General features: G+C 38.3%; 1 protein-coding gene across 4 annotated transcripts in view; it reads right to left on the bottom strand.

Moving 5' to 3' along the window:
• Positions 1-796: 796 nt before the first annotated feature.
• Positions 797-23,447, bottom strand: part of LOC111871384 (protein Njmu-R1) — a 26,447-nt gene continuing 3,796 nt past the window's right edge. For 3 of the 4 annotated variants that reach the window (XM_023864464.2, XM_023864463.2, XM_023864462.2), the window contains 8 exons: positions 21,486-21,557; positions 17,688-17,813; positions 14,514-14,700; positions 12,844-12,963; positions 10,364-10,648; positions 6,166-6,236; positions 1,565-1,749; positions 797-986 (listed from right to left, as the gene is read on the bottom strand). In XM_023864464.2, coding sequence (XP_023720232.1) covers positions 1,602-1,749; positions 6,166-6,236; positions 10,364-10,648; positions 12,844-12,963; positions 14,514-14,700; positions 17,688-17,813; positions 21,486-21,557 — 1,009 coding nt within the window. In that variant the 3' untranslated portion in view covers positions 797-986; positions 1,565-1,601. The remainder of the gene's footprint in view (positions 987-1,564; positions 1,750-6,165; positions 6,237-10,363; positions 10,649-12,843; positions 12,964-14,513; positions 14,701-17,687; positions 17,814-21,485; positions 21,558-23,447) is intronic. The other variant, XM_023864466.2, reaches the window with a different exon arrangement.

Consider the following 23,447-nt stretch of genomic DNA (forward strand, 5'->3'; position numbering starts at 1 on the left):
TAAAGGGTAATGGAATTTTAATGTAGACTCCATACCACAACGAAGGACAAGTACTCACCAATTGCTATTGGAAAGTTCCCAGACTAGGTCAAAATAGGAATGCTCGCTTAACTTAATCAATTTTGGCTGCCATCTCTTTCAAAATAGTCTCCTTAGAACAAATACAGTGACCCCCATCGTTTTTTCCATGCTTCAAAAGAAATGTGGAAATCATTTTCTTTAATGCTGTTGAGTATCATTTGTGATTCCCTTTGGATGTGAGACACTGTTTCAAACTTAGTCCCTTCAATTTCATTTTAAATTTGGGAAACAAAACAAAATCACAGGTACCCAAGACCAGCAAGTAGGGAGCATGGGGAATGATAACCATTTTGTTGTTAGTCAAAAACCCTTTGGTTTTCAAGAATGTGTGGGTGGGTGCATTCTTGTGCTGAAGGGACCAGTTATGGTTGCACCAAAATTCCTGTCTTTTTCGTCGCACATTTTCTCTCAAGCATGTCAAAACCTTACAGTAAAAGTCAGAGTTGACTGTAGTGTTAGGAGGAATAAATTCATGGTGAACAATCCCCTTCATGTCTGGGGGGGAGGATGACAACTTTGTTGAACTCGACCTGCTGTGCCCTTTTTGCTCTTAGTGATTGTGGGCTCTTCCACTGTGACGACTGTTTGTTTCTGGATCATAACCATAAATCCGACTTTCGTCACCCATTATGATCCTAGAGATGTGGGTAAAAGTTGGGTCCTCCTTAGCCTGCTCTCATAGCTCAAGACATATGTTTACATGCTGCTGCTTTTGATCATTTGTCAAGAGTGAGGGAACAAACTTCGCAGCAATGTGGGGCACGTTTAAATTTTCTTTTAAGATCTGGTAAACTCCATAACTGATCCCAACGGTGTCTGCAAGCTCATGGATTGTTCAGTGATGGTCTTTGTGGATGAGTTATCGAGTTTTCTCAAAATTTTCTGTTGTTTTGCTGGTGCACTTGCTGTAATGAGACCAAAAAAGTTTTACTGGAAAAAAGATTAAAGTCTACATAACAAACAGTTCTTCAGTACTATTAAAATACAGGGACAACTTTAACTTTTTTATGATAAAGAAGTAATTATATAGACTTGAAAGGATTCTGACGATGGTGTATACTGTACTTCTTTTGGCTTATTTTGGACTTCACCCATCGTCTGGTATATNAAAAATGTAAGAAGTATTTAAAAATATTCGTCAATTATAATAAATGTATATGCATATACTAAAAACTTGTTAAGATTATTTATCTTATCTGTCCCAATGCTAACACCGTGCATAGTTTCACCACTATGGGAGTCGTTCCTCTTATTCTCAGGGTATATCGTGTGTCGTGTTGCGTGTTCCCTATTTGGTTGCGGGTGTTGTAATCTGATAGGTTTATCCTTCCCTATCCACCTGAAGACAGAGACAGATCCAGTCTCCGAAACGTCATGGTTTTTTTGTCTTTTATATAACAGACGATGGGTGAAGTCCAAAATAAGCCAAAAGAAGTAAAGTAATTATATATTCACTAAATCGAAAGAGTATACGGGCTCCTACCTTCCTCATTTAAATGAGTTACGTTTGATGCTCTGTTTTACATGGCTGTGGGTGCACACTCTGTGTTGATATAACTGAAATGTTCTTCCAGTGTAGCAATAATGTCTGGAGCAGAGCTGCCCTCCAACTTGGCCTGTCTCAGTAGAATGTCACTATTGCCTGACTGCCATAGAAACGAATAGGCCCTACAAAAACAAACACAGCAAGTCTCCAACTTACACAGGTTTGAATCACATAAATCCATAGAAACATGGATACACAAGTACTTTATTTTATTTAAACAGTTTAGGTAGCTTAACTTCTGTGGTCATTAATACCAGATATACAGAGTTTATATATTGTCACGTGTTGCCCATGTCACTACTGACACAGACTGCTACAGTCGAAGCCAACTGACTACTGACTATTCTCCTACAGTCAAATGCAAACTGAACTGTTCTTGGCAACTTCCAGAACTCAACTGATTGTCTGGTCCATTCAACCCCCTTAAATAGGCCTTTTGCGGACTGCTTATGAACACCTTTCTCAACAGTTTGGTTTTCCTGTTGTCATACAATGCTTTGAACAATTCGTTGTAATCGTGGAAACTCACTCTTAGAATTCCAGTGCTCCATTTCTTTCTGTCTAGGAAATGGGATCCGTTGACCAGCAACGAATGCTGAAATATGCTCCAAAGTCCAGCTTTTAGGCAGCACGTAACAATATAATTAGGGACTAGATTTTTATGCCCTAATAATCCCTTAAATATGTATGCATTTATGCATGAAAAACTTCCAAAATATGCACTAAAATATGCACATAAAAATTTATACCAAATATTAAAATTGATTTTACATTATTTTAAGACCAACAAATCAATATTTAAGTTCATTTTATGTAATCACTGAATGTTTCACTTCCAATAAAAATACAAATCATGCAACAAAGCCAACATATTTCATTACAAATTTAAAACACCAATGGTACTCACATTTAGCTCCCCGAACTTTCAACTTCTCTTCTGTTGCAGTTCACAATTACTAAATGTTTTAGGTTTTCCATAGTTAGTCGCCTCCTGTTGTCTCGTAAGATGTCCTTATAGCGGGAAAAACTTCGTTCCACCTCACAGGAACTTAGGGGCGCATGTACAAAAGCCGCTATTTGCTCCACTCATAAGTGATTTTTTACTTGGCAGTTCAGTACGTTTACCGGCTAAAATTTCTTCAATTTCACAAATTTGTTCATATCTTGGAATTTTTTTAAAGAATGCTATGTACTTGTTCCTTTACTACTTCACCAACTCTTCCAGGAACCAAATTCAATTTGGAAACAGTGGTTTTGAACACACTTAACGACTCATACAAAGTAATATTGCTATTGCTTGCCTCCAGTGAGGAAATGGTGGATTGAAGATGAGAGAAGTGAGCAGATATATAGGAAAGATTAGTTTCTAGTTCTGCGTTTTTTTAGTACATCTTGGGCAATTTGAATTGATGCTGCACTTTTGGGATCAAATGTATTCTTGACATTCCTAACTGTTTCTAAATGTTCAGTATAATAACTCGCTGCACACAGTCACGTGCCCCAGCGCGTTAAAATTGGTTCTGACAGAAGTGGAACACTCGGTGCTACTGCTTTAAAGGCTTCTTTTCTGTATGGCACTTTAACAAATACCTTCTTCACAGAAGACACCAACTTGTCAACAAGCAGAAAATTTGCACAAACTGTTTCTGCAACACGGTGCAACTCATGGGCAAGGCAAGTCAAACGTGTCATATTTGGAAATATAACTTTAAGAGCACTACCGGCTTTAATCATACAACTTGCGGCATCAGTTACAAAGAGCAATATGCACTCATACTGAATGCCATTCAGCCATAGTAAATTCATGGAAATGATAAAAGTTCAGAAACTGCGGAGCTCAAATTGCTCTACCACAAGAAGATATGGGGTAGATTGTTCATTCTTATTAAGGGATCAAACTATACAATTTGCAATAAACCGTCCATCACAATCTTGTGTTTCCTCGATTGATACCCACACAAAATTATCTTCAAGCTTATCTCTAATGCTTTCGATTGTAAGATCGTAACACTGCTTCACGTAAATTTTGCACACAGTAGATTCATCTGGCACTTTGCACTGTGTACACTTCTCTATGAAGTTTCTCAGAGTAGGATTGGTTAGTTTCCACAGCAGAATATCTGCCGCTAAAAACGCTTTGCATAAATCAAAGGAAAACTGTGAAAAACTGATTCACGAGGAAATTAAGAGGCGACTGAACTTGGGTAATGCTTGCTACCATTCAGTCCAGAACCTTTTGTCTTCTTGTCTGTTGTCCAAAAACGTAAAAATTACAATATACAAAAATACAATTTTGCCTGTGGTTCTGTATGGGTGTGAAACTTGGTCTCTGACATAAGGGAGGAACATAGACTGAGGGTGTTTGAGAACAGGGTGTTGAGGAGAATATTTGGACCAAAGAGAGATGAAGTCACTGGAGGTTGGAGAAAACTGCATAATGAGGAGCTTCATAACTTGAACTCTTCTCCAAGTATAATTAGAATGATTAAGTCAAGGAGGATGAGGTGGGCAGGTCATGTAGCACGAATGGGGGAGACGAGGAATGTGTATAGGATATTTGTGAGAAAGCCAGAAAGAAACAGACCACAGGGAAGACCAAGGTGTAGGTGGGTGGACAATATTATAATGGATCTTAGAGATATAGGATGGGATGGTATGGATTAGATAGATCTGGCTCAGGATAGGGACCAGTGGAGGGCTCTTGTGAACATGGTGACGAACCTTCGGGTTTCATAAAATGCTGGGAAATTCTTGAGTAGCTGCAGAATTGGCGGCTCCTCAAGAAGGGCTCAGCTCCATGAGGATCAGATCATTCTCTTTGTGTATATTAGTGCTTTCAAGTGCTTCAGCATTTGAGAGCAATTTTCACAACCAACTGTTTTCTCACACACTCTGCAATAAAAAATTTTGTTATCCGTACTTATATGAACTCCTGCTGATACAGCTGTAATTTAGTTTTCCGACTTACTTTCACTTTCGGCATGACTACAAAAAGCTAAACAAACTTAACTACAGACTAGTCACCACTAATGTGAGTGGCCCCCAGCTTCAAATGAAGAAGCATAATGAACCTCATGGAGACTTCGGAAATAAATAATTGAAGTCCCTTATTGGTTGAATAGTATTACGTTGATAGTCACCACATGTGAAAGCTTCCGACCAATCTCTTTGTGGCCATTTTTATGGTACGTGGATGAGGCAAGTTACGAGTAGAGGGATTGGGGAAGTCCCGTCCTGGGTATTGCATCAGAAACATGAATCATGATGAAATGTTGAGTCAAATATGCAACATATTCTAATACGGAAAAGAAAAATTGTATACACATGACCATGACTGAAAATTTGAACATAAAATTAAAAAATATATATGATAAACATTTTAAAAAGGAAATATGCAGTATAAATAGAGATCTTCGAAAATATGATGCTTATTCATAAACCAGGCAAAATATACATTTATATGTACCATCAAACCATGTCCAAAATTTAAGAAATGAAGTAATTCATACATATATCCGAACGAGCATACTTTCTGGTTGCAAGAAAGATATATGCATTTGCATTAAATTCCAGTCCCTAATTATAATACTGTAATGTAACGGCTCATCAAACATATTTCTTAGGTAACACAGTCACATATAGAACTTTGGCTGCTTGAGATCAAATGTTTCAATAATCAGGTTTCTGCTACAATAGAGTATTAATAAAGGCATATCCATGGTAACAACTTCTGACAGTACTGAAACCCTGGAAGGCAGTGATCTCTATTCAGTTATCCTGAATGGTCAGAACAGACCAGAACACACATGCAGGCAGTATACAGACAGCAGTACAGAGCAGATCGAGCAGCAGAGAGAGCAGTTTGTAGTTGAAGAGAACTTAGTAGGCAGATGTTGAAGACTTTATTTATGTGGTACAGTCACAGCAACCTTTAGAGCGTTATCTTGCTTCGTAGTTATGATGTGTTATAGTTACAGTAAGACAGAGTGTTACAGCTTATTGTAGTGATAACTTGCTGGGTATATGCAATAAATCGATTTGCCAATCCAAACCCGCATCTATAATCACTCCTACACGTGACAATATATTAGAATATGGTATATTATTTATTGTATTCACTTGTTTAGTTTTAACCATCCACTGAAATGAACATACATGTAAAAAGTATATTGTATTTAAGCACTGTTAGAATTCACATGATTTTTAACTGACACAGAAGCCTTCAGATTAAATTAAGCATGTAATTTAGGAACTTACAGTACTATTCATATAAGACTTTGTGTACATTCATACATACATGCATAAAGCAACAAGTTACATTAACAATGAAACTCCGTGGATCATAAATTCAGCAACTTACTTCAGAAACTGTATTCCTATACTCCAAATTATATTAAAATACAGTAATCACTTTAACCATGATTTTGTATGAACATGTGACTAATCTCCATTTTCAAGGAAGACCAAAGATTGCAAGCATTTCTTAACAAGGAGCTAAGGAAACTTACTTACTTACTTACTTACTTACAGATACTTGCCTGTACAGTGAGTAATGATCTGACTCTGACTGCTTCAGTAACCTCTTCAGCCTATTCATATCCTTGATAGTCTGAAAGATAAATGAAACGATTAATTTAGAACAGGCAATTAACCTAATCCAGTATAGTTCATGAAGTTGAAAATTAGCTTTAACACTGGAAAGTTTGATGAAGAAGGGCTATGCCCAGCAAGCTTGAGGTCCATTCCATATCAGCTGCTGATGACTGACTGCTCATTGTACTCGTACCTAAACCTACCCTCCTCTACACCTGCAGGCTGTCTCCATCTGCAACCTGAGACCCTGCATGATTTAAATAGTTACTCATTACTGTAGGGACAGTGAAATCTAGGAGGCCACAATGGGTTGGACAAGTAGTTCAGATGGGGAGAAAACAAGAGATGCATACAAAATGTTGCTGGGGAGCCATTAGGAAACAATGAGAAAATTGGTGTATAACATTATGATGGACTACAGGAGACAAGACTGTGAGGATAAGCAGATGGAACTGATGGAACTACGCGAGGAACATGTCCAATGGTATCCTCTTTTATCAGTAGCTAATACTGATTTAGATTCTACTGTCATATTTGGCTTATATAGCATTGTCAAAGGAGCTAAGCATGGAGTTGAGGGGTCACATCACTTGGTGTGCATGCCCCTTTCAGAATCTGCTCAGCCCATACTGAAGGCTGCAATCTCTTCAGCGCTCATGACAAATGTTATGCCTATAAAACTGTAGAGCTCTCGTATGAGCTGAGCCAGTTCAGTTGGTGAAGTGCAGAAGCAGGTGAGAAGTTACTGCAGACAAGTAGTGAACGTCATGTTATAGATTGTATTTTGATATTAACACTTTAAAGTTTGGCTGCTGTATATGTACAAGGGGCATTCAAGTTATAAGATATCTGATTTTTTTTTTCTCAGGACTGGGAGCAGATAGACACATGCAGTTTACTTTAAAATACGTGTGCATTCTTTGTGAATGCGTGACAGAGATGGCAGCACAGTACGGCACACAGAACTCTAGTGGTGGTGACGAGAGTGAGGAGTGTTTTTAATACCTAAAATGGCGACATTTTCGTTACAAGAACAGTGAGTGATTATTTGTTTTCTCCACTTGCGTGGTGCAACATCCATTGAAATTCATTGCCAGTTGAGTGAGACATGTGTTACGAGTGTGACGCTCCTGTCAAAGCTACTTTTGGAAAGCATCGGTGATGTAGCAACAATGCCCGTGGAAGACGCTTGGCAGTCCTGTACACGCGGCCCCACCCCCTTACATCTGCGGAGGGGGGGACCAGCAGTGTACGAGGCAGTGAGAGACAAGTAGTGGATAACGAGACGCTCGAAAGAGAGGTAGCGTAGGCTCCTCCGGCAGCGACGACGCCTTGGAAGAAGGAACAGCAGGAGTAGCTGGCAGGGAGTTGAGGGCGCCCCAGTGGGCCCTATCTTGAAGAAAAAGGGGGGGGGGTTCAAACTTGGGCCAACGGACTGTAAGTAAATAAATTCAGGCTTACCAAGCTATTTGACCCCAATAAGGTTGAGGAGGCCCCATATCTTACTAAATTAAGTTCTACAAAATGAACAAAAGGGATGGGCTACCTAGGATACAGCAGAACGAAAGAGTTGGGTCCTCACCGTTGTGTATTGATGGATTGAGGACCATCTACCAGGTCCATTGTATTTTCTTTATTTTTTTATATCAGAATTAAATACTACTGTATTATGTGTTAAATGAAACAGGCATTAATGACCTACCTGGCCCATTAGCATCCTACCGTAGGACTTTTGACCCCACCTTAGTAGACATTTTGTAACACGTGGTGATGGTGTCATGAATGTGAAAAATGTGCGTTCATGGGTGCGACAGTTCAAAGAAGGCCGACAACGAACCAAAAGAATCTTGGCCTCGCACCAGCCAGTCTGACAACATGGTCGAGTGAGTTGAGAAAGTTGTTTTGGAGGATTGCCGATTGAGTGTGGAAAACATCGCCTCCAAAGTTGGCATTTCCGTGGGATCTATGCACACAATCCTGCATTAAGACCTGTGAATGCGGAAAGTGTCCCCCCAGGTGGGTGCCACAAATGCTGGCAGATGACCACAAGGCTGCACGCATGGCAATTTGCCAGGTGATGTTGACACGTGATGAAGGCATGAATGGGACTTTCTTTCCATCAATTATGACAATGGATGAGACATGGATGCCATTTTTCAATCCTGAAACGAAGCGCCAGTCAGCTCTATGAAGCACACAAGACTCATTGCCACCCAAAAAGTTTCGGGTAAGTGCCAGTGCTGAAAAAATGGTGGCCATGTTTTGGGATAGCGATGGAATAATCCTTACTCACTGCGTTCCAAAGGGCACTACGGTGACAGGTGCATCCTACCAAGATGTTTTGAAGAACAAGCTCCTTCCATCACTGCGAGAAAAACGGCCAGAAAAGGCTGCATGTGTGCTCTTTCACCAGGATAATGCACCAGCTCATGGGGTGTACTCAACACAACAGGTTCTTCATGAAAACAACCTTGAAGTGGTTTCTCATGCTCCCTACTCACCTGACCGGGCTCCTAGCGATTTTTGGCTTTTCCCAAAGATGAAAGACACTCTCCGTGGTCGCACATTCACCAGTCGTGCCGCTATTGCATCAGCGATTTTCCAGTGGTCAAAACAGACTCCTACAGAAGCGTTCACAGCGGCCATGGAATCATGGCGTCGACGTTGTGAAAAATGTGTATGGCTGCAGGGAGATTATGTTGAAAAGTGACAGAAGTTTCAAATTTTTTGTGTGATTATTGTGTGAGGAAAAAAAATTGGAGACCTTAGAACTTGAACACACAACGTATCACAAGGCCAGGATGCTGAGGGTAGTACAAGTGCCAATGTGAAATTTTAAAATCTACGGTAGAAAAATTACCTACAATACTGACATAAAATTTTTACTGTCAAGCAGCTCAAAGCTTGTAGTTTTATGGGTCAACAGCAGATATCTCTGCATAATGGCAATGTGAATGGCAACATTTAAGTTAGGGGCTGCATTTACTATCCCTAAATTTGTTAAGTTGTTTCTCTTTGCCAATGAATGCTCCTCCCTTGTTTGACCTGTTCTCATGTTGGAACACAAGTCAATGACAAAGGAGAGGTCTGGCACTCTTCTAAAAATACTTGAATGATATATGTTCTCAGTTTACTTTGCAGTGCATTCCATATGAGATGGAAAACCCTAGGACAAGTACAGTTGGTAGGATCAGTTCATGTTGATCATATATTACCAAAGATGGCATCACTGAATAAATAAATGGCACAGATTCAAAATTACAGACAACAGTAAGTATCCTGAAGTACCCCAATATGTATCGAAGACACTGAAATCCTGCAAATATTCCTGATGAGGAATATGAGGAAACCCCACCTTCTCAGCCACATCCAGAAGGATGGCAGGAACAGAAATGTGCAGCAATTAGAGAACAAATCAATGCAGAAGTAGGACGGAAACACTATACAGCTCCAGTAAACAGTCATACATTTTCTGGTTTCCCTGGAATAAATTCTAGCTCAGAAACCATAAAAGATCTTAAATTAAAATGCTTTTTTTTTTACCGTGATGAAATTTTGGAAATTATTAGCAATGAAACAAACTTAAAAAAAAAAGCTATTCCTGTAACAGGCCATGAAGGCTGTGTGACATCGAGGCTCCCACATTTTCTCTACACAATTGGCTCACAGATGATGGTAAGGTTGTCAGCCTTATGTGCCGGCCACCCTTTAGCCCCCAGGAAGATTCCTGGTACTCATTTCTGTTAGAGCCTGAGTCGACCCAGGGTCACAGTGCAGCTGGAAGGATTAGATCAATTGAAAAAATCCACCTTGTCTGGATTCAAAACTGCATCCTTCCAGTATAGTGCCTCAACCAACTATGCTACCGTGTCAGACATGCAAAACAGCACCCCAGAGGTGTTTCTTCAACTGAAAGACATAAGTACAAAAGAAATGAAACTATCTTTGACATCAGTTGTACATATGTGTGTGTGACTACTGCAGAATAAGGGAGATTTAAGCAGCAGCAGCAGCAACAAGTTACTCAAAATCAATTTGCATGCTTGTTAATGGATTTATGGCCATCCTAAGAATGTTTCATGTAAATACAGTTAACACAGCAATTTGGTTCAAACTATAATATTTATACTAAAAAGTATGTACCTTAAGTTTGAAAGCTTCGAGAACCCTTCGAAGTCTCCAGGGCTCCGCACTGTGGCCAAGATCCAACAACAGATGGGTCCATTCAGTGCAATAGGCATTACACTCTACATCTTCCACAACATGAGTTTGCTTATCTGTTTTCTGCAAGGTTGCCACCTCTCCTGTTGGCAATTGCGATGCTGGCAGGCACTCTGCCACTGTACATGCTTCCAGGAAGCGCTCTGTATCATCTGCTAATGTCTGGTTCACTCCTGCACCACCAACTATGTGCCCACTCTGCTGAGCCTACAAATACATACATACCAACTATCTTCAAGGAATGCATCCTGTTGTGTTAACATATTCTAATTGTTTGTTTATCCATCACAACACAACAACTCTCAAAATCTTGTTCACATTAACTGCCTATAGTGAGTTTATTGATTTCAATGGTGTCTTTCTACATGTTTTGGCTGATGAAAAGTCATAATCAAGCAGATATACACTAATAACTTATTCTTAAATTACTGAATTGCATTCAGTATGGATATAAATGTCACATTATTACAATTATAACTAATGCGTCAGATTTTCAGCATTTTGTCAAAATTAAATCCATTACTGCTCCTATATATCCATTCAACCAGAATAAAAACGTCATGTGAATTGATGTTTACAGATGTTCATACAACAGTAAAAATGTATTTAAAATACAGTGGAACCTCGCTTAACGAGCATAATTCATTCCAGAATCTTACTCGAAATGTGAAACAATTTTTCCCATATAAATTAATGTAAAATACGATAATGCGTTCCATGCTGAAAAAAAATACTCAAAAAATGTTATGTATAATGTTTATTCAAAGAAAATTATATATATATTGTTAAGGAGTGTGAATTATCTTCATCTTTTCTTCTATGTGGAATGAACCAACCTGGAAGGCGAATTCGATTTGCAGAAAAAAAAATCGAAATAATTAGTTTATTATTTATGATACATATCTAATTCTTTTTTACTAGAAAGCTGTCTAAAGACATTTGTTTTTGCCGACACTTCAAAATTTGGTGAAAATGCGACACAGCATTATCATTAAATAAATTTGTAGCATGCATGGCCACTGCCTTATTAGGGTGATGCTTCTCAATGTATGATGTGAGAGTTTCCCATGCTTTCAGCATTTCTCTTATTGCGCCAGAAGATTGTTACTTTGCTGTTACCTCCTCCTCCTCCTCTGACAAACTCTCCTCCACAACTTCTTGCTGTGAAACACAATGCAACTCCAAATCGTGCAAATCGTTGATGTAGACCGATTGTATGTGTGTGCTACATCAGCCACGCTCACACCTTGTTCTCGTTTCTATGGTTATTTTTATTCTCTTATGGCTCTCTTTTGCGGCTTTTTCTTTGGGGACATTTTTGCAAGGGTTAGTAAACTTTGCACAAAAAAGAATCACAAATAATATGTCTGAACACAAGGTGTGAAAAATGTGTGATCACAAGCGACACTAAGATGCTAGCGGAACGAGTGCTAAACACAGACTGATGTAGCAAGCACACAATCCGGGACTTCCCTTCTCGTCACTCGTTATGCGAAACGTCGCTCGTTAAGCGAGTCATTTTTTTACAATTTGTTTTGCTCATTATGCGAATTACTCATTATGAGAGGTGCTCGTTAAGCGAGGTTCCACTGTATGTAGTTCATGANTACAAAGGTTTAAAATTATAAAATACACTTAGTGAGTTAAGATATTGTTATGTCATGTTTGGATGTCCCATGTATTGTTATATATTAATGTTTGTCGTTGCAATCATGATGTTACAGACATTGTTTTGGTTATGATTTGGTTCTTATTTTTGTTTAATTCTCTTACGAAGCGGTTGTGTTGTTTGGAACCAGTCGGTGTGGTGTTATACACAGTTATTTTCCAGTCTGTTTTTTATTTTACGGGTTCCTCTATTTTCCGCATTTCAATGTCTGGTTCTGTTAAAAGTGAGCTTGCAATCAGTGTACAACATCACACTGAGTCCAAACAATACACTGCAGCACCCACAGGAGGCTTGCCTGAAGCAAGGGAGTCAGCAGTAGTATTTGTAGCTGGTGTCACAGATATTAATTGACTTACATGGATCATCTGACCAGAGGGCAAAGGCAAACCTTTTCCCACCCAGGAAGCACCAGTGGTGCTATAGGCTATTGTAACTAAAACGTTTCTCAACTGGCAGTATGTAAGATTCAACTAAGTGACAGGGGTCAAAATTTTACTTTGACTCATTAAGGAAGTTTGTAAGCTCTTGGGAGTGAACAAGATCTTCATTAACTCCTATAAGACCCAGTGTGATGGTTAGGTCTCACAGTACATACTACCAATCATTGGATGGGAATGGCTGCTGACATGATAAAGTTCAAATACAATGCATCAACCAATGCTTTACATTAATTTTGAAACTGATGTTTCCTAATCACTACAGATAACTAATCCATACAGCATGAGATTCTTACCAGTTGCAGCAATGATGAGACATTTTGACCTAATTCTCGCAGCACTCTACCAATGTACTGTAGACAGATGCTGTACCATGTCATCAGCCTAGCAGATGCAGACACTGGAAGTGGCTTCTCCTAAGAGCAAGAGCTATTAATTACTCTTATTCTTCTGAATTCACAATACTATACTACAGACACTTAACTATATTCAAGTTCAGACAACTTAAATGAAATGAAAAGCACTCAAAAATACAGTATGAATAAGACCATTTCTAATATTGTCAAGCTGTTCACAAATACTATAACAAAAATTTAAACACAAAAGCTCATATCAAAGCTTATGATGGCACCTTGTTGTCTGTGTGTGTGTGTGTGTGTGTGTGTTCCAAAATTTTTTCATTTTCTGTATGGCACATGTCACATAAAGGAAGTAAGCAATTAGTTCTTTCCAGAACTTCTTGCATATATTATGAGATCATATTGTTCATATTGTCAAGTTGTTCACAAATTATATAACAGAACTTTTAAATTAAACTGAGGAAATACCAAAGTTCACATTAGTTTGTTTGATGATATAAGATACAAAAGTAACTAACTAAACAAACTAATGATTTAGTAGTGGAACCGAAAGGTTGTACACTGCTCATACCAAAACCCGCCACAAATATACTCCCAAGCCAACTCTATCCACCTAGCTTCACAAACCAAGTCTGTAAATCCATCTTCTGTAATCTACAATTCCATATATGGTATTCTTAATGTATCAGTCAACACAACAATTCTACTGTTGTGTTGACTAATACATCTAAGAATACCATATATGATAACACACAACAGGATGCAAACAATAAAGATCTACAATCTTGTTCTTGGTACTCACACTGGGCATTACATAACAGGTATTTGCATCAAATTATGTACTCATTTCATGTCTCCCCTATTTAGCTGCATACCCTGCTCACCATAATTTCCTTGATTTCACTAATACTAGTGATATTAGTGTTTAACCTGTGCACATTACAATTTTCCCCATCATGTAATATCATACACTGTCCTCTTACTTTATCCCTCTAAGGGTCACAGATGTTTCCGAACACTCATATGTTCTTCTCTCACAGTGTGAGACAAGATTTTATAATGATAAAAATAATTGTTGTTTTATATATGTGTATGTACTTGTATGTTCTGATCACCAGTGTTTTGAAAAGCAAACAGGATGTTAACATGTAAGTTTTGAGCTTTTCACGGCGATGACTATGAAGAAAGTTGTCTTCTGGGTTTAGGCGCCGTGTATTCTTCGTTTTGGCCGACGTTTCGGAGGAACGTACCGCCTCCATCTTCAGAGCTCTGAAATATAGGCCAAAACGAAGAATACACAGCGCCTAAACCCAGAAGACGACTTTCTTCATAGGATGTCAACAGTTTATGAAGTGGGTTATAACAACTGCTTTCCAAATTTATGCTTCTCATAATTTTAACATCATAACACGATAAAATAATTAACACTGAAGACAGAAAACTGTAGCTAAGACTTCAGGTTGCAAAATGTAAGTATAAAAATATACAAAACTAACATAATTTTGTGAAATTGTCATGGCAGATGCTAAGAGAAGCAATGTGCTGGTAATGGGACTTTCTACTATGATGGGTACATAAAGTCTGATTACTCAAGCATGCTTCACAACCTTGTCAGATGGAATGTGAGACACCAACATTTGACAGAACTGTGTCAGCTCTGGTCGGAAAACTTCCAAATTTGTTTCTGCAGTTGCCAATAAGCAAATCATGACTTGCTGTGGTGTAGAATGCTGACATGGCAACAGAATGTAGTAGCAGACAGCTGGGGAAGGGGCAACGGTATTTTCTGAAAGACTAAAGACGTCATAAACATTAACCCTCTGAAATCCAAGAAATTTTTGTCATGAAAACCCATGCATGAAATAGTAGACAGTGTGTGTATTATATACAGCAAATAAAATCCAGATTCCTGAGATGAAATTCTGAAGTGTGGTGTAGAATACAAACAAAAGCTTCACATCTCAATGAGATCTGCATTTTATGTCACAGACCAATCCTTCCTTTAATGCTGAAAACGTCATTATGCAAGGGTGCAAACGTATGAAGCTGTAAATGACACTAAGTGTAACATTGTGCAATCTCTTACATAACTGCTGATAACTATGGCATATCTCATATTAAGTTATATGTAAATCAAAGAATAAAGACTGAGCTATTTAAAAATGATGTTTATTTTGTTCCCAAAATAAAATTGTACATTGTTTAAAAAATTACCCAAAACATGTAATAATTTTCCTAATTTTACAGACTTTCAACTGCTTGCCACGGCTAAACTGTAAGAGATGGATCGGGACATACTGCGAGTGAACTATGTTAATAGATGTGAGCTTCTCAAAAAATGCAGTCTGTTTTAGTCCATTGCTTACGGTTTAGGAATTATGACCATTTCTTTGTAACAAATATGGCTAATTCAATTCCTCTGTTTAGTGGATAATGCAATAGTAAAGCAAGCTGCCAGCATATGACATCACGCACTGATAAGATGCCCGCTGGTAACAGTCACGCTGCATATACGTGGGGCAATCCAAAAGTTTCTGAAATTTGAATTTTGCGCACGAATGGTTATGAGTACATAGAAATACTGGTAGGTGTCTCCTCACACATCCTTCTTGAATTGGTGTGGCAAGTGGCGTCGAGTTGAGTGGTTGGGTTTATTGTTGGTGAACGTATTTCCATTGTTGTGTTTCCGTGAGTTTGCGGTTTTGCGATGGCTGACCTGAGAGAGCAGCGTGTCTGTATAAAGTTTTGTTTCAAACTTGGGAAAACCGCTGCAGAAACGCACCAAATGTTGAAGCAAGCTTTTGGTGAAAACAGTTTAGGCCAGACACAAACTTACAACTGGTATAAGCGTTTTAAAAATGGCCGAACATTGACTGATGATGACGATCGTTCGGGATGGCCATCAACAGGCAAAACACCAGAAAATGTCGCGAAAGTTAGGGATCTGATTCTGCAAGATCGTAGACTGACCATCCAAGACCTCTGTAACACCTTGGGACTAAGTTATGGTACATGTCAACGAATTTTGTCAGAGGAACTGAACATGAGGAGGATTGCGGCGAAGTTTGTGCCACGACTGCTGCAAAATGAACAGAAGCAGCATCGCTTGGAAGTCTGCAGGGAACTTCAGCAACAGCTTCAAGAGGATCCAAACTTTCTTTCGAAGGTTGTCACTGGTGACAAAAGTTGGGTTTATGGCTACGACCCTGAAAGCAAGCAGCAATCGTCGCAATGGAAGAGCCCTTCTTCACCTCAGCCAAAACAAGCTCGACAAGTCAAGAGCACCATTAAGTCCATGGTGATCTTTTTTTTGATATTGACGGGATTGTTCATAAGGAGTTCGTCCCTCCTGGTCAGACAGTCAATAAAGAGTTCTATCGCGATGTTCTAAGGCGTTTGAGGGAGAACATGAGGAGAAAACGTGCAGAGAAGTGGCGCACGAATGACTGGGTACTCCACCATGACAACGCACGACTGCATACGGCTTACATTGCGCATGAATTTTTGGCTAAAAACAAGATGGCAGTTGTTCCCCACCCACCGTACTCGCCAGACTTAGCTCCATGCGACTTCTTTCTCTTCCCCAAGATGAAAATCAAGTTGAAGGGGCGAAGATTTGATACAGTTGAGGAAATTCAAGTGGAAACACAGATGGTACTAAACACCCTAACAAAGAAAGACTTCCAGGATGCATTTGAAAAGTGGCAGAAACGCTGGGATCGGTGTATGCGTTCCCAAGGGGACTACTTTGAAGGTGATGGTGCAGAATAAGATCTAGGTAAGATATTAATATATTAATATATTTCAAGAACTTTTGGATTGCAACACGTAAATATCTCATCATATGTATTCCAGTTTGTGCTGTCATCTGAGATGCATACTGAATTTACTTTCTATCACCTTTGTTGCTTACCCAGTAAAAAAAACAGTTGAAAGTTATGGCCCTATCGGCAAATAGATGGTCTTGGCATGGGAGCATCTCCACCATTTTCCCCTGCCATGGAAGTCTACTTTCACATATTTAATATGGACTTCCCATAGTGTTGTGTACCTCTGTCTTAATGGAGTTGATGTTGGGATTTCGGAGGCCTGTGTTATGCATTTCCAGGTTACAACCAGTGATTAAAGACTCATCAACTCTGTACTGTAAATATCTTCAATGTTAATCCTGGGAATCAAGGTTCCAAATAATTTTTTTAGAAATGTGACATGAACTCTTATTTGAACTCAACTGACAGAAACCAAAATAAGATTCATTCAGTAACTCTTCATGTAGGCCCTTAGCACACTACATAAATATCCATTTTATAGTTTTGGAAGTGAATTATGCCCAGATGGACAGGTACATGCTCATCTACAATATAATAAGGTTGAAAATGAGAAGGCCAGAGAAAACAATAAAATGCTGAAAAAAGACAGGAAAACTGTGAAACTATTTTTGAAATTTTTGACACAATAACATGATGGAGAAGTACAGCACACAAAAGATGCACTGAAAAAGGAAACGAAGGGAAAAAGACCACTGCAACAGGAAAGATATAACTGGACACATCAAGAAGCAGAGCATATGATGCAGTAATCACAATGACATTTCAGCCTCATACTTCTGATCTGAGTCATTTCTTATTGTCAATATACATTACACATCTAATTTTATTAAGACTTTTGCACCATCATTTTTCACATGCCTCAATATTTCAACTGGCAGGCTTATTTCTTACATCATCATATAAACAGAACAGAATCCTTAATAACAGTAACAATTAGCTTTGATACAATACCTAAAATCCATTCCTGAGAAGTTTCCAGTTCCCATATATATTGCTCCTTTAAGAAGACGGCGAACAAGGAAGAGTCGTAATTTATGTTCTTGATCTGGCATCAGTGGTGATGTAACAAGGTCAAACCTATTGTTGCAAACAATAAGTTACACAAGTCACTTGAAAGTTAACATACAAAGTCACATCAACAGTAATTTTACAAGAGATACTTCCTATTAACCGTTTCTGTCTTGCTGTCAGAAGGCTTCTGATATTTTAATTCTGCAATAAAAATCCAAGATTTTTCTTGCTTGCTTTCTGCAAGCAACTTTATGAATTTAAGCTGCATTATAATTACATGCTGAATGTCATCTTTGCTATTTACACTTTTTAACATCCTGGTGAAAGTGATGATGAAAATAAAAATGGTGGAAAGTGAAGAGTATAGGAAGCCTGTTACTGAATAACAAATTACAGTATGCAAGAAAAACGAAGAGACATAATGCAAATAAATGAAGAATGAAGTAGCCAACATTTATCTGTACAAAATAAAATTTGCAGAGAATGAGTAATGCTTGCAAATTGTCCTCCTGTATCAGTAGATTAAGTTTCTAGTGGTGTGCCCTACAAGAGTGATTCCAAATTGTGTATATTCTGCAGACTGCATATCAATAAGAAGTTAAAAGCAAGTTTCTATTAAAGTCACAAACCTGAAAGCTGTAACTGCACTCAAACAAACACAGGTTCAACATATGACTATCCAGACCTGGCATATTAATGAGCACTACTACCATACTTTAGACAGGAATATTGTTTATTCATGATCAACACAACATGCCACTGCTGGTGACTGAAAGATATGTACTTTGAATTTTATTTGGATTTGAATTTAATTTATATATGTTCCGTAAATCAAATTGCTGGTTGACACCATAGGATATGGGACAAGTCAAGCACAAATACAAATAAACACATAATATCTGTACAATAAAAGTTTTGCTTGAAAAGTTAATAAGAATACATTAAAGTATTAATATTACCATGCTAATTGGATACATATAGCAAAGACTGCAAATAAGCGAAAGGATACAGTAACATGCTTGGGAACGCAGTGTACCTTAGAATTGATACTAGTTACTGTCTGTTTACACTGATATATTCATTTACGGAGTAGGAGTGAGTAAGTGACATTTCAATGCTGTTTAAATTGCTTAATATTACTAGTTCCCCCCCCTCCCCCCACTCTTAGGGAGGTTATAGAACACTTTGCTGCCAAAGGGGTACTCCTTTTTGATATACAGATAGCTTTGAGAAATGTTAGTGGTAGTTGAGTTTTTGCCTCATACTCGTATTTATGTTATGGAAGTCAGAATTTAAATTGTTTTGTTGTCTACCACAAGCAAGAGTATATTCAGAAAGCAGCTGTTACAGGCTTGAGCCAGAGAGTGTAATGGATCACTATTATTAATGCTACTATATTTATCCTATATATATATAATGCAAAAGAGAAAACCCAAAAGCGCATTGCCTGTCTTCAAGTTTTCAATGTGTTATCATCAATGTAACACAAGAAATAGCCTGCCAAGGTGGGAAGCTGGCAACTACGTGGGTAGGCTGAAAAGTAATGCACACATGCTTGTAGAGCGCGAACAAAAACAAATAGCAAGATCGGGCAAAAAGTACATTAAAGTACAATTCTTAAGTTTCAAAAGCATACATTTATTTTTCAACATAGTCACCGTTAAGGCTAACACATTTCTCCCAACATGTAACAAGTTTTTTCATTCCGTCACTGAAAAATTCTTCCGACTTTTCTCGAATCCAGGACTTGACAGCTGCCTTCACCTCATCGTCCGAGGTGTAATGATTACCCTTGAGGTCTTGAGGTGTTTTAGAGTCTGTATGTACTGAGAAGAATTTACCGTTGCCCCTTGTTCCAGAAAATCGGTCACATAAACTCGGTGAGCATCCCAAAACACAGTCAAAAGAAGTTTTTTGGCGGATGGTTGTGTTTTGAACTTTTTGCCTGAGGAGAAGACGGATGTCAGTATTCAGCGCTCTGTCTTTTCTCTTCCGGGTCGTAACGATGGACTCATGACTCGTCCCCCATCACAATATTCAAAAGAAAGTCGTCTCCTTCGTCACGGTAGCGCTGCAAAAGTTGCTCACAGCATTCCAATCGACGCTGTTCTCGTCTGTGAGACGGTGTGGTACCCATCGTGCACAGATCAGTATCCCAATTGTTCAATAATGAAGCCGACACGTTCCTTGGATATTCCAATATGGTTTGTGATACGCTTTTGAGTGATTCGCCGGTCATTTTGAATCAAATCATCGACGAGTTTGCGATGATTATCGTCTGTGGCAGTGATCGGACGTCCGCTGCGTGTTTCATCAACAATTATGGCTTTTCCAGGCTTGCAACCACGAAATTTTATTACCCATCGATTTACAGTAGACCTATCAACAGCATTGTCACCATAAACAGCCTTTAAACGACGATGAATCTCAGTAGGAGTCACTTTTTCAGCAATTAAAAATTCGATAACAGCACGCTGTTTAACTCGCGTTGACATAGCACTAGAACACGTCTCCATACTTCGGCTTCTCAAAATACACTGGATGAACGCAACAACGTCAAACCTGCGCATGCGTATTGGGGGGGAATGTTATTTCCACATGCCACCTGGCGCACTTCTGAAGGTCATTTCGTTCGCGCTCTACAAGCATGTGTGCATTACTTTTCAGCCTACCTACATACTTCAACCAGCTATGGCACCATTCAGTTTCAAGAGCTGAAATCTGTGTTGGAAGAAACTTCCAAAACAATCCTACTTCATCATCATTATAAATTTGCTTCAGCTGTAATTTTCTTAGATTTTCCATTTAATTGAGCTCCTATGAAATTCAGTGGCAGCTCACTAATCACCACTTAAATGTGTAACAGTGAATAGTTATCTCCTGCATACCAAGCCACTATTTGAATCTTGTTAACCAACTTCATCTTCCAGTCTTACCATTTTGAAGAGAAACTGTGCTTGGTTGGCACATACAAGTATTATACCAGATACCCAAATTTGCACTGTTCTTTTCTAGCACTGTCTAGTTCTTCACATGCAACAAGTTTCATGATTCTTCACTCCAGTCAATTACTTGATGAATCTGCACTGCTTTCAGAGTTAATTTTTCCAGTTTATTTTCCTTATTTTGAAAACAGAAGTAGGCTTTTGGAACCACCTTCCTGACTGTGTGTATCACCTCACTAATTTGTGAATTCCTGAACCGATCTTTACGAAACCTGGTATGTATCATGCCACCTGAGGCGATCTCAACTTTAAATGATGTCACATGTGACAATCTCAATGGCATGCTTCACAAAACCCTCCCATCACTAAGAAAATCACTGCAGTCTCTCAAATTGTTGAGCTAATAACCTTAATACTATTTTAATGCCTTAACCAACTGTCATGAAACTCAGAATGCACATCATTCCACCTAAGACCAACCCAATGGGGTATTTCATAAATCCCTTCCATCAGTAATACCAACATTGCAGCCCCTCAAACTGTTAAGGTAATAGCCTTAATATTGCTTGATGCCTGAACTGCTTGTCATGAAATTTTTATGTACATCATGTCACCTGTGGCCACTTCAATGGCAGTCTTCATAAATGCCTCCCATCAGTAATACCATCATTGCAGCATCACAAATTCTTGAGGTAATCCAAATCTACTGTCATTAAGAAAAACATAAAACTTGGGATTTCAGTGCCGTTACAAAAATGTACTAGTAGGATGAAAAGCAAAACAAGCATCTCACCCCAAAGTATCATTACTGCCATACTGTTTTATCTCCACATCACTGCCATTCACCTCTGTGGTCATAAAAAACCTGAAATAATAGCATTAAACTAATTAAGAATTAGAAATGTATGAAAAATGACTCATATACATACTTCAGAGTGCCAATTCTTTGTCATCATTTGGTAACAATTACGAACATCCCCCTTATTCCTGGATTGTACAACAGATGCTGATATTATTACTATTTAACATTTGTTTCCTAATTACTCAACAAAACCCACTCAGCTGCTAAATCGTGTAAAATGAAAAATAACAATTTCATTAATCAAGGTGACAGGGCAGGTTCTGTTATCCTGACACAATTTTGTTTGGTTAATATTTACAGCATGATTTTTTATTGCAAGTAATCTATATATTTGTTATAAGATTGTGCAATCATATGAAATATTTAATTTTTTATGCTGAGTGATCACATCTTCCTTAGAAGAGCTATTCACTTCTTACAAACCAGCCTGGAAACTACTGTAGACTTCACCAATTGTCAATAGATTTTCCGTCAAGTGCAACAATATATATTTTGGTCACTTTTTTATCTCATCTGCCTTACATGTTTCGGTTCCAAGGAACCATCTTCAGAGGCACTTACAACAAACTTACTTACTGTAGACTTGGCATTAAGAGGGTCGAACATACTTATTAGTGACTGATCTATGACTGCAGAAAGTGAGTGAGCATGTGGTATTCTGATATATGAAATAATGTGTAAGAGCAGAAAGTACAGTTTTCAACTTATATTAACCTTAAGCCTGGGCTTCACTAATTCCCATTAAAATATACAAGCAGAAAATGTCATACAAGGAACATGCATTACTGGGAGGGATTACAAGCATTTGAAGGCAGAAATGTGGAATGTTGTGTTGATCACAAGTAGCTACTGAGGAGTAATTTGCACAGGATATAGAATAATGGTTATAATTCAGAACAGCTGCTGTATAAACTAACACTGATCAATAAATCTATTCCAGTAATTGGTAATATAGGTCCAGTTTTGGCACCATCAGGTATCAAAAGATTCTACTTTCAATGTATGACAGGAACCAAAATTGTGATACCAATGATCTTGTTGAACATGTATGACTTTTCTTCTGCTAGGCTGCCTACTCAAAGGATGATGTATGCTCAAAGATGTTTTAGATAAATAATAGTTGTTTCAGTATCTGTAAGTTGCTAAGTCAAATATTTTATGTTGCAAACTAGTACCAGCAGCCCTTTGGCTGAGGCTGAAGTAACAGAGGCATGAAGCTGACCATTCACCTAGAACTAGTGCCAAAACCTAGAAAGGTGGAGTTATACCTCAGTCCCCAGTCTTCATGGCATAGTGCTTAACTAATTAAGCACAGGGACAACTTTAGCTTTTTAATTTGAGGATGTTCTTTGTGATAATTGTGGGACTGGTTTTATAATTGATGCACAAGCATGAAAAAGGTTAATTAATCTTATTAATAATATCTTAACTGCTTTAAATAACAAAGAAATTGTGGGCGGTGTTTTTTGTGATCTTCACAAGGCCTTTGATAGTGTCAACTATGATATTCTGCTTTCAAAGTTGAATCATTACGGGATTAAGGGAAGGGCTAATGATGTAATTAGATCCTATTTATCAGATAGATACCAGAGAGTAATAGTTGTTTCTGACTCAATTAAATTCTACTCTAAATGGGAGCCTGTTACCGTAGGAGTCCCTCAAGGATCCATACTTGGTCCCTTGCTTTTCCTTTTATATATCAATGATTTGCCTAATGCCATATCTGATGTATCCAATCCAGTCTTGTTTGCGGATGACACAAGTCTAATAATTACTAATCCTGACACCCCAAGATTTGAAAAAGATATAAATATAGTTTTAGAAAAATTAAATAAATGGTTTAGTAGTAATTTATTACTACTAAATCCTACAAAAACTTACTTTCTACAATTT

Source organism: Cryptotermes secundus, unplaced genomic scaffold, assembly GCF_002891405.2.
Source record: "Cryptotermes secundus unplaced genomic scaffold, Csec_1.0 scaffold194, whole genome shotgun sequence".
NCBI classification, from domain to species: Eukaryota; Metazoa; Arthropoda; class Insecta; order Blattodea; family Kalotermitidae; genus Cryptotermes; species Cryptotermes secundus.